The following is a 12,307-nucleotide window of genomic DNA, read 5'->3' on the forward strand; positions in this document are numbered from 1 at the left end:
TGTTTCTATTTTGATAGCCCTGTTTTTTCTTTTTTTTTTTTTTTTTGTTTGGTGTTTTTTTTGGTTTTTTGTTCTGAGCAGTAGGATTTCCAGGTCTATTTCCATACTTCTTTCCTCTGAAACAGACATGCCTGTTACAATCTGTCAATGATTTGTCGCTACTTTCCCCAGGTTGTTGACCTAATAATAACTTTTGGTCACTTGTCATTAATCTCCCTTGAGATTCTCAGCCTGGAACTGCTGCCAGTTGCTTTTTTGGGGCCGGTCTCCTCCTCGGCTGCGTCTCACCTCACCGGGGCGGTGGGAACCGAGCTGTGCAGAGCCTGGGGCACCGCCACGGGAACCGGTGTCCCTTCCTCACCGCCACGGGAACCGGAGGGCTTAGGGGAGGCCGGCGAGGGGAGGGTTCCGAAGGGGCCCGGCGCGGAGGAGCGGGAGGGCAGGGCGGCTGTGGAGGCGCGGGCCGGCGGGCCGGGCGCGGGGCGGAGCGGGGCCGGCACGCGCGCGTCTCCTCCCTCCGCCGCCCCTGACAGCGGCCGGGCCGCCCCTGGAACCGCCCGCGTCTGCTCCGATGCCGGGAGCCGAGGAGGAGCAGCCGGGTGCGAGGTGAGGCGCTGTCCCCTGGGGCTGGGCGGGGAGGCGGCTCCGGTCAGAGCCGGAGGGCTCGGCTCCTCCGGGGCGGCCGCGGCGGGGCTGTCCGCACTGCGCCTCCGGGGGAACCCGCCGCCCCTTGCGGGACTCCCCACAGGCGGTTCGGGGCAGGACTCCCGCCAGCTGCTGGTGGGGGACGCGCGCACCCTCCTCCTCCATCTCCTCACGCCATCGCCGCCCCGCTCTGGCGGTTCCCCGGGGAGGGGGAGGCAAGGGGCTCCTCACCGGCGGAGCTTTGCGCCGGGTCGGTGTCGCCGGGTCGGTGTCGCGGGGTCGGTGTCCCGGGGTCGGGCGGAGCCGCCGCCTCAGGGCCGCCCGCGCGCTCGTGCCCCGTGAGGGGCCCTGAGGAGGCGCGAGGCGGCGGTTGGAGCCGGCGCGAGCTCGAGCCGCGTCCCCTCAGCGCCCGGCGCCGCTTGGCTTTTGTTGTGTGATGTGTGGTGTTTTTTTTTTTTAAAAAGAACTTTAAAAATGTACTCGTGGTCAAGTCTTATACAAGCGTCAATTCAGAAGGAAAGCCTCGCGAAGGAAGGGCCGCAGTCCCAGGTGCCTGTTGCCTCTTCTGAAAACGGCAATTGTTACAAATGAGCGATTCCGAGCGGCGGGCGGGCTGGGTTTGAGCCCTGCAGCACAGGCCTCCGCCTCGGGGGGACGAGCTTCTGGAGGCTTGGTGGTGAAAGTGGAAAAAAACAAACACCGGGCACAATTATTTACACTCGCGGAGTCGGTCACAGCAGACTCTGAATGGGCTGTGAGAGATAGACAGCGTTAATTAGCATGGCACGGGTCATTGCGTGAATTACACAGAATCACAGAATGTTAGGGATTGGAAGGGACCTCGAAAGCTCATCCAGTCCAATCCCCCTGCCAGGGCAGGAACACCCAGGTGAGGTTACACAGGAAGGCGTCCAGGCGGGTTGGAATGTCTCCAGAGAAGGAGAATCCACAACCTCCCTGGGCAGCCTGTTCCAGTGTTCCGTCACCCTCACTGAGAAGAAGTTTCTTCTCAAATTTAAGTGGAACCTTAAATTTAAATAATTAACGGTGGTGGGTGCAGATGCTGTGAGGTCGGTGGTGTTGCAGGTCACGGAGCAGTTCAGGGTTTTACCCGGTCTCTTCGTGGGACCAGAATTTGTCATTTACTAAGGAGCCATTTACGTTAATGCAAGAAATCCAACTTTGGTAGTTTATATCTTTATTTTTCTGTATGGTTCTTGTGAATATATAAACGTTCACGTATATATTTTCTGTGTGTGCATTCGTATATTAATATAGTTTATAGTTAAATGTTACCCTTTAGTATGTTGTGTGCTACATTTTCATAGTGAAAGGGCAGAGGAAATTCCTTCATCCTCAAACGCTTGTTAATAGTATTAATTCTGTTACATACCCAGTTCCGTAGTGTGTACAGAGATCTGCCAAGTGCAACAAGTTATGAGACGGATGCTGAATCTGTACAGACCTTGAATTCGGAATAGGAGAAGCCATGGTATTTGGAATCGAATGGAGTTAAAATATTTATTGCAGAATAATGGGTTTTACAGCAGGTAAGTAGGAGGAGTGTGTGCAGTGCAGCTGCCCCGGTGCACTCGAAGAACGGGAATACACAGGGATATCTTCGGGTTGTCACTTAGTGGATTTAGCCCTTCTATTGAAAGTTTTTATACATACCACTTGCTATCTGTTCTCGGTAAATATTTATTCCCTGGTTTTGGTAAACAAAATACCATATTGTTTTGCCCAGAAATCCCTTTTAACTTCCCGTTGAACCGTGCACGCGGGGTAGCAATGCGACAAGGCCTCGTGACCCATGCGGACACTGGGACATTCAGTGTCAGTCCCTCGCGTTTGCTCAGCCCTCTGCGTGATTCTGAATCGGGCACTTCTTCCTGGGGCCGCTTTTGTGCAGACAGTTGTTCTGGCACGAGTTCGGGCTGGGGGAGGCTGCTGTGTGCGATCTGGAGGTGTATTATGTGGAGCTGATTCCAGTGAGACCATGTGTTCTTAAACAAAAATGTGGTTTGTTTTGCTGTTCGTGGGTTGCAGTGAGTGATACCTGATTCTGCTGTGAGGTTTATCTGTAATATCTTAATATGGACCCAGGAGCTAGTTTTTCCCATGTAAAATCTTTTGCTTTAAGTGCTAAAGAAAATTAACTGGACCTTCTAAATTCTATTTATCATAGAGTTTTATTTGACCATTTTCAGTATTTTAGGTTTTTTAATAATCTTTTTTGATGAAACGTGATTTTTCTGAGTATTTTTTGTGAAAGCATCTGTGCACTGCTACAAATACTGTTATAAATGCATTTAGAATCCCTTTGGAGCGCTTTGTGTGTGTGTGTATTATATTGTAGACACCTTATACTCGAGTGTGATTTTGCATTTTGAGAAGTAATTTGTTAAGAGTTGCCAGTTTCTTCCTGTATAATAAATTCCTGTATAAAAATGCCAGTAGGGAAACTGGCAAACTCTATGCTTGGTGGAAGACTAAAAGACTTGAGGTGCTATAAATCATATTTTTGATTTATTGTGTTTAACATAATTAGTCTCTTAATGTTTAATCAGCCCCTTCATATTATTTATTTGTTTATTAAATTTCGGGGATACAAGCATTGCAAGGTCACATAGATTTAACAGATAAATTCTGGTATTTATAGATAAATAGGTAAATCTAGCACTTTGTAGATAAATTCCAATCTGTGACTTGGAAAAAACCGGAGGAGAGCAGCACTGCGTTGGAATAGAAGGTGGAAACAGATGAAAATACTTGAACTTGCTGGTCAAAGAAAAGTCTTGAAATTTTCATGTTTGCATCTATACTTATTGGCTGAAAAAGGATGTTTTCTCTACCTATCTAAGATTTCCTAGGTTCTATTAAAGTCTATTTGATATTTTACTAAATTGTGCCTCTCAACTTGTGAGAGCGTGTTGTGGATTTCAGTTGCCCGAGTCATATGAAATCTGGAATAAACAAATGGCTATGGTCTTGTACAAGTCTTTAAGAACATGTAGAACTAGTGTAGGGTAGTGTAGTGGGTAAATAATTGGAAAATAAAGGACTCAGTAAATACTCCTAAGTAATCTGTGATTAACAAACACCTCGTACTTTGCTTTTGACTATAATATCTGCAAAGTAACTATTCTGAAATTAATAGTTACATAGCATGTAACTGTGGTGGCCTCCATCCCCAAATGTAACATGTACAACCAACCAAAAAATGTTTTTGCGTCTAGTGCCAGCCAGGGTTGAACATGAAGTGATACACTGTCAATCATGGAAGCGTAAATAATGATTAACTTGCAGGTGCCCAGCACTGCCCAGAATCCAGCATGCCAACGGCTGGGGCTGTTAATGTCTAAACACAAGGGCATATGTACATGCATATTTATTTACTTCTTCCTGATCACGTGCTGATGAGTAGCCTGAGGATTTCAGATCTGCGTGCGCACACTGCCATACATATGGGAGTTCCTTCAAGGTCTTGTACAGACCTGAGGGTGGGACTTGAAAGCGTGGCCAGTCATAAAATCCAGCAATCCCCTCCCCCAAAATTGTTTAAACTGGACAAGAAGCAGAAGCTTTATGTTCTTTACAATAAAAGAGCAGATTTTTGCTTCTTGTCTTAAATCATTATATATACAAACAGAAACAGTAACATCATGTGACTAGAAAGGTGCCCAATACTGTTATTGATATTTTTTTCCTTTCTATAGTGGCTCAATTACCCTTACTGTCATGCGCTTCCCCTCATAACTCTTCAGGTATAACCGATGTGTGGTACAACTTGTATTCAGAAAGGTTTACTGGCTTTTTTACCGCTGAAGCTTGCATAAACTTGGAAAGTTGGCAGGAGTTATCTGGGCTTGTGTGGTTTCTGCAGAGCAAGAACAGCTGCTCTGCTGGTATCATCTCTCAAACATTTTAGTTGTTAAATAGAAGTACAGCTTTTGCTAATTTATTTTAAACACTTCAGCATTTTTCCAAAATAAATTCTCAGGATTATAACTAGGAGAAAAGTATGTCCATTATGCTGTCCGTCCTGCATCAGGAGTCCTACTGATTTTATTTTAAATATTACAGTGTTCCCTCAGAAGGTTCTGTCTGGACTATCACCTTTGTCTTGAAGACAACAACCAGCTATTTGCACACTGCGTGTTTTGGGGGTGGCCAATGGCTTCTGCTTGTGAACGGCCTGAGCTGAGGCATCCAGGGAGCAGGTGGCTGGGAGGGGTTAGAGACACGTATGGATTATGTATTGTTAATATATCACAGTACAGCGCTCAAAGTTTGCATTGACTCAGGCTGTGATGAGTGTATCCCAAACCTGGTATCCCTCTGGAGATAGTCAGGTTCTTATGTGAGCATGAGCCTTAAAATACTTTGCCTACAGAAATAGATGCTGTCAAAATTAGCATTTGTTGATGCTCCACAGGTACGTAATTAATATCTTAGAAAATGTTCTCTCAGGCAAGTCAGTTACTGTGTGGAGGGGGTGATCCTGCAAACTTTCCCATGTAGGTTTGGGTTCTGACTGTGCTGGGCAATTGCAGCTGAAAATCACAGAATCACAGTTTATTTGTTTAGCTTTGTATAGCCCTTCTAATACTCTTCACACAAACAGCACAGTTATTTCTGGAAATAGTTTTCTTTTAGATAAAATCCAGATTTTAAAAAATCGTAGATAAAATCTTTGTGTTTATCATTGTTACAACTTTTGAATAACAATCTAGTACTTGCTTTCAAATTCAGAAGTTTGAGGAGGATAGAGTTAAATTAATCTCAGAAATTGTTAGCTGTATGAGTCACTAAATTGGGAACATAAATACTCGTAATCTTTGGAAGGAACCTCTCAACATTGTTTTGCTGCATAGTGTCAACTGCAAAATACAATACAGTACGTTTAGCTTAAAAGTAGCTGTATTTGCATTTAAAATAATCATTTATGAAAAAAATCGTAAATTCCTGCTTGTCAAACTGACTAAAAGGCTAGCACCAAGTCTGCAGCAGAAGCTAGATTATTGTACTGGTGTGATTTGTTTGCTTGCTTTGTTGAAAAGAAACAAAAACTTGGATAGGGGGAAAAGTGTAAAGAAACGGCCAGTGCTGGAGAATTCTTCTTGCAGGCGGACAGAATGGACAGGTTGTTTTGTTTACTGTCTGGTGCCGAAGCCAGATACTTGAGATAGGAACATCTGGATCTTTTAGTCCAGAGAGAAACAGATTTGTCTCAGAATGACATATGTAATTATAACATCAGTGACAAAAAAATTTCTTGATAACTATTTACGTTGAATAGAATGTAGTACTTCGTGTTCTCTGTATTCTGCTTAAACAGTGTAATTAATTTTGTATGTGCACCCTGTACATTTTAAACCTCTGTTGAAAATGTTCTGTTCAAGTCTTTGCTCGTGTTTCATAATGTTAGATTTTTTCCTGATCAGATAAGAGAGATTTAGTTGTGTGTTATTACTAAGACACAGACCAGTGAAACATTAAATTTCTTTCTTTTTTTTTTAATTGATAACAGCAATCAACTACCATCCCTAAAAGTGACAATGAAACTCACAAACATTCCCTATTACCCCTGCTCCGCTAAGGTTTCTGAGTTGAAACCACTCGAAGACTCAAAGCTTCTGATAACTTTGCAGGTTGGACAGTGCAGACGAGTCCTCGCTCTTCTGTTGTTGATCGCAGTGATGTACAGTAGTACATGATGTGCAGGACAGACTAAACCAGCAGTCTGAATTCTTTCACAACTCTTATTTTTCATAGCAATAACCAGCTCAGGAAAATCTGTGTAATTTGGGAATAAAACATGTGCACGTACCTGCTTGTCGTTTCCCTCTTGCTGGTGTCTTACTATACAAACAGATTTAAATGATTCTGAAAGATGTCCTGGGGTAACCACATCCTCTCTCCGCTGCTGGTAAACTCTGCCATCTGCTTTCATGAAGGTGATATGAGATGAATTGTAATGTAATTGGTTGTCTTGCTTTTCTTTTGGTATTTTGTAGGGAACAGAGCTAAGTCTTGGTAAACTAAAGGACTAAGACTGTTGAGAACAGTGTGTTGGAGCAGCTGGATCTCCCCAGCATGGAATGCTACTCCATGTCAGTGCTCTGGCTTCAGCCTGCTACCAAGTTTGATTTGTGTATTTAACTGTTGTCTTTTAGCTTTTAATCTACTTTGTGCTGAGAATAAATATAACGTTCATGCTATTTCAGAAATAAACATTGTCTTTTATATATTGCTGATAGGCTGTCTCGCTGTCTTTAGCGAGTGTGTGGCTATGGGAGAGGGAGCCAAAGTCGATACTTGCGGGGAAACAGAATCATTATATCATTTTAAAGCCTCTTCTCTATCATCTTGGAGAGGTCTGATGGCATCACCAAATATAGCGTGAACAGTTATGTGCAGTGCCTGTGTTTCTCTGAACTACCTGCTCTAAATATCTTTGTATATACATTTGTGTAAATTACCTGTATAAATCTTACCTGAGCTTCTTAGGAGGTCAGAAGGTGACTGTTTTTAATGGGATGCCTCAAGGACAGGAATAAAAACCCTTTCAAAAATATGTATTTAAAAAGGTCCTCCAAAGCCCAATTTTTTTAGTGCATCAGGTGTGGCTTTTTTGAAGACTTCAAGAAGGTGAGTAATGGCATCCCACATGTGCTCACAGAGGTTGAAACAGGAAATGACCACAGTGTGTGTGAAACCAAGTTCATGGTGTGCTGGGCCTGACCTGAAGGGATCGATTACGCACCGGGAAACTTCTCAGCACTGCCCGCGGCTTGGGGTTGGACTCAGGAGAAATGTTCTTCAAGAGCTCCTTGAGTTCCCCCTCTGGTTTTACTGCAGTGTGCTTCAGTGGGGTAAAGATATTTGGCAGTTGCAGGATCTGAAAACCTCAGAAAAATAGTATGGATGAAAGATTGGGTTTGGTATTTGTTGTTATGCAGTTCAATAATGAAGTTTGTGTTAAAGTTTAAATCTGCCGTTCACCAAGCTCTTTGCCTAAGGCGGTGCTGGTTGGGAGCTGAGTGCTATCAAGATGTGAGATAACTACAGGTTTGCTGACTTTGTGTGTGGAAATGTGACTTTCAGAAAACAGTATAACAGTAAATGTGTTTGTTCACTAGAAATTTCAGACTTTTTGCAGCTAGTAAGGAAAAACCAGCTATTTAAAATTAAAGATATTATGATGCTTGCTAATTAGTAATCTATTGTTCAGGTTTTGTGAGCATAAAGACTTCTACTTGTGAGAATGATGGTCTGAAACACTCCTTATTTTTTTATTTGTAGTGGATGCACGTGACTATAGTGACACTGCTGCCTCCTTTTTCATTAAAAGGAATAAGAGTTTCTGCATTGAGGGGTCTCAGGGTTCAGTAAAGCTCTTTTCACAGTTCTCTTATCAGCCAAGTATAACAAGATACTATTCCAACAATGCAAAGCATTTTGGTGAAGGTAAGGAGCTGTGGGAACACGTTTTATCAGAAGATATTGGTTATTTTTACTTGCACTGTAGTGAACAGCTGTTGAATGATATGTTATTTTTTAACTACTACTACTGTGAATATCTTATTTGTACAGAGATACAAAGAGAGAGTAGAGGGAAAGGCAAAAAAGATTTTTAGACTGAGGATCAAAGTGTAGCTATACTTTGTAACACAAGGTGAAAAAAAAAGATAAAGTGGGCTTTCTGTAGGCAATCACAATTTTTAAAAGAGCAGCTAATACTTTCCCCATTCCGACAGGTCAAACTTAAAGGCTGGTTTGAGCCCATGGGGTGTTGTGGCTTCAACACTTTCCTTGAACCTCACTTTTTCCTGTTCAGATGATTCTGTAACGCTGTTCTGGGCTGGTGTTCCGGGGCTTGAGTGCTGTGCTCTTCTAGGTCCTTTCCCACTCCCTTTTTTATTTGTCTATTTAAGGGCAATTGCAGAACTTCCAGAATTAAATCTAAACGAATAAAATACATTTAAATATAACACACTTTCAGCTCTTGAGCCGGTGGCTATCCACTACTAGGCTTTTCTTTGCCATTATGGGGTGTAAGAATCTAAAGCAGATGGACTGATAGCATATCAGATAATCAAAGTTAATGATTTTAAAGATAGCATAAAAATGAGTTTCTTTGTGGAGATAACAGAATTTCAAGGTGACAGTCGTGTTAAACATAGCTGCTGTAAATAAATCTTTGGCATTGTTTTCCTGTGTTCTGGAATTGTGTTTTGCCCACTTCCTCCTTTTGCAGCACAGCACGGCCTCTAGGACAACACCTCATTAAAATGCATGTTCTTTAACGGGAACAGTCATGGGTCAGTGTACAGAGGGTGAGGCACAGAACCCGTCTGGAGCAGAGTCTCTTACATTAATATTCATTGACTTGGCATCTGGCTTTGAGTTATTAAGAGGGAAGATGACAGATTTATTTTCCTCCTTTGAGTTTCATCACGCATAGTGCCTACGCCATAAAGTTCAAGTCCAAACGAGTTGGATGGTGAGATTGAAAGAGGCAGCTGTGAACAGCATATTTTTTCTGAACATTGTTCCTTTGCTTCTTGAATTGCATTTAATTTTCTAAGATGTCATTATTACTGGAGGCTGATTTCTGAGGATAGCGTTAGTATTCTGGTTGAATAAGTCCTAAAGCAGTATATTCCAACCAAAATTTTACTTTGCCAGTTTTAGCTTTCATTTTGTGTGGTTCACTTTGAATAGAAACAACATTTTTGGGGAGTATAAGCCTTACAGTAACTTTTCTTTCCGAAACAAAACAATTCCATTTTATTTTAGGCCTACCGAAGCAGTTTATATTCACTAGAAATACTTCCACAAAATATTCTTAATGCTTGAAAAAATATATCCCCTTTCATATCTCAAAACGTAGAAGTTTTTGTTTTTAAAAAAAGTTAGTTATTCTGAAGAAGAGCAGTCTGGCACAACAGTGAGTCAGGATAAAATCTACAGCCTGAGAACTTTTCGTTGAAATGATTTTCAAGGAAGAGAAGTCGTGGTAATATTTGGTATCCATTGGCTTTGGAAAGCGTAGATGGATACCAATTTTCCATTTGTCATTTGGAAACTAAAGAACTCCTAGTATTTTGACAAGGCCATAAAACTTGCCAGTGATGTGGGATCAGCTGTTTAATTACCTGTTGCTCCTGGTAAGGAGTGAGCTCAGACCTGTGCAGACCTGTTGGCAGGACTGGGAAGACAAGAGCATCCCTGGTGATTTCCCAGCAGCTTTCCTGACTCACGGCTGCCCAGCCGCCGATGTGGGAGTGAGAATTGCTGCTGGATGGCAATGCTGGACGGGCGATCCGTCCCGTGGCGGGGGTGGCTGAGGAAGGGTGCGTGGTCAGGGTACCAGCCGCTCTTACGCCTCTCTCCTCCACGGGTGTGTGGAGAGGGGCTGCGTTCAGTTAGGGGGTGACTTGGCCGATCTCTCCTGTTACTGGAAACAGAGCAGTGGAGGCTGCAGGAGCATGACTGTGTGTCTTGAAGGAATATGACTCTGGGTATCCAAGAAGCTTGTTGTCTTATCCAGCATCTAGATATCTTTCTGAAGATGCGGTGGGTGCGATCTTGCTATCAGAATGAATAAATGCTGCCCTCTCAATGCCTTCCTTTTATGGTACAGAAAACAGCAGAAGCAGACTTCTGGTTGTGGAGGGGAAGGAATACAACATGTTACTGACATTTTCAGATATTAGACTGGGAATGTGAGGGAGTTGAGAAGTTTGACAAGATATCTTCCTCCCTGTATTACTTTACATGGTTTTCTTTGCGGAACATGTGAGAACATAAATTGGGTTTGTGCCATTTTTTCATTTATTTTCTGTTAGATATATGTCAACCTTTATCATCAATTGTTCATAGAAAAGTTCATAACGCAGAAACATTCATCACTTCTGCCCTCTGTGTTTACTCTAGTTTCAGTGTGGAAGTCTCAATGCAGAGATATGTACAGAGTGTTTACTTAGATGTTTCCAAGGGTGAGGGGAGGAGTGCTGACAGTTTTTTTTAAGTCATACATTGAACACTTGTGCTACTGTAGTACTAGTTCACAAGTGAACAGTAGAAGTTGTATTTTTTTTTTTTTCCTGGAATGGAAACCTTGTGGTTCTGTAATTTGAATCTTTCAGCTTCCAACTTTGAGAATTCATGGACTGCTTTTAACCTTCCCTTGAACCTTTGATCTGACTAGTGCGAGTGACTGTAAGAGGAGGTGAAACTCTTGTTGGCATGACTTGCGTGTTCACTGGAACATACATGCTTTCCCAATGTAGAGCAGAAATTTATTACCAAAAGAAAAGTTTTAATTTGCCCTGTCAGGAAATTGCTTCCTGAAAGAAGGGAACTTTGCGGAAGAGTATGGAATCTGCATTATTGCTTCAAGATACCTTTAAGAACAACTGCCCCTTCCTGCACTATTGTAGACTAGAGAGGCAAGTAATAATTTAACTTTTGATACCTGCTGCTGCTGAGCCACTTCTAGAATGACTTTTCTTTGGGTGGGTTTGGTTTTTGGGTTTGTCGTTTTGTTTTACTTTTGATTTTTTTCAAAGTGACCCAACTTCAGAAGCAGGAGTTAATTTGAGGTCAGGCACTGATCGAGAAAGAGGTCGGGTGGCTGACAGCCTGTGCTCCTGCGCTCACACAGCTCAGCCTGCTGTTGTTCTCCCTTTCAGAATAGTTTTCTGGACCTTTAAAACAAGATATCAAGACACAAATCTGCTCAGAAAGAGACTCTACAGAATTTTTATCCCTTTCTATTTTGAAGGATGTAAAAAAAATTGCAAAATTAAGGACCTGTTCTTGTAGGTTCATTCTGTTTTCTCTGTCACGGCAGTGTGGTGAGCTCTGGTCACGGCAAAGGGCAGGCAGAAGGAACACGTCAGTTCCATTCAGGACCAAATTTTGGTTGCTGATTTTGGGAGTTCTGCCTGATAAACATGCTTGCTAGGGCTGTTTATCTGCTCCTGCATGGACAGAATTTTGAAACAAATATCGTCATTCCTTTCGAAGTACTTGTTTTGTGAAGATTGGCCCAATCTGCCTGTCACTGATGGGACGCATGCATTGTGCTCAAATTTTCCTTCTGTCCATGACTGGCACGTCGGATTTTTACCCAGGTTTCACACAGGTTGAACCAGCTTTTTAATGGTTCTTTATACCTTCTTGCAAAAAGCAAGGGATTATTATCTTGACAAGCACAGCCTATTTTCTGGTTATGTTCTAGGAGATATTAATTAAATGCAGTTTAACCTGTTCTCCATTAATCAGTTAGGTCTTTGTGCTGATCATAATAGAAACCAGGTGTGAAATCAAGTCAAATAATATTCTTTTGGCTAAATATATATATATATATATATTTTTTTTTTAATCTATGTTTTAAAAGAAAGAGAAAAAGCTACCAGTGTAAGAAGTTCCATGTTGACATTTTGGATCCTGTTACCAAAACCAGTAGTGTTTCATGGTGGGATTAACTGGCTTTATCTGGAGACTTCAGTTGTTCTTACCATGCAAGTCGTTTACTTCAAGCACCTTTGGCCATACAGACCTTTTGGAAGCGCTATAACTTGGGAATTACTACTGCCAACATTTTAATATGTCTGTGCTGGTTTTGAGTATGATGTTGGCCATGAAA

The 12,307-nt window shown here is 42.4% G+C and overlaps 1 protein-coding gene across 1 annotated transcript in view; it reads left to right on the forward strand.

Moving 5' to 3' along the window:
• The first annotated feature begins 554 nt into the window (after nucleotides 1-554).
• Nucleotides 555-12,307, forward strand: part of ARHGEF3 (Rho guanine nucleotide exchange factor 3) — a 92,956-nt gene continuing 81,203 nt past the window's right edge. The window contains exon 1 of the mRNA XM_065642473.1: nucleotides 555-606. Coding sequence (XP_065498545.1) covers nucleotides 572-606 — 35 coding nt within the window. The 5' untranslated portion in view covers nucleotides 555-571. The remainder of the gene's footprint in view (nucleotides 607-12,307) is intronic.

Source organism: Caloenas nicobarica, chromosome 11 (genome assembly GCF_036013445.1).
Source record: "Caloenas nicobarica isolate bCalNic1 chromosome 11, bCalNic1.hap1, whole genome shotgun sequence".
NCBI lineage: Eukaryota > Metazoa > Chordata > Aves > Columbiformes > Columbidae > Caloenas > Caloenas nicobarica.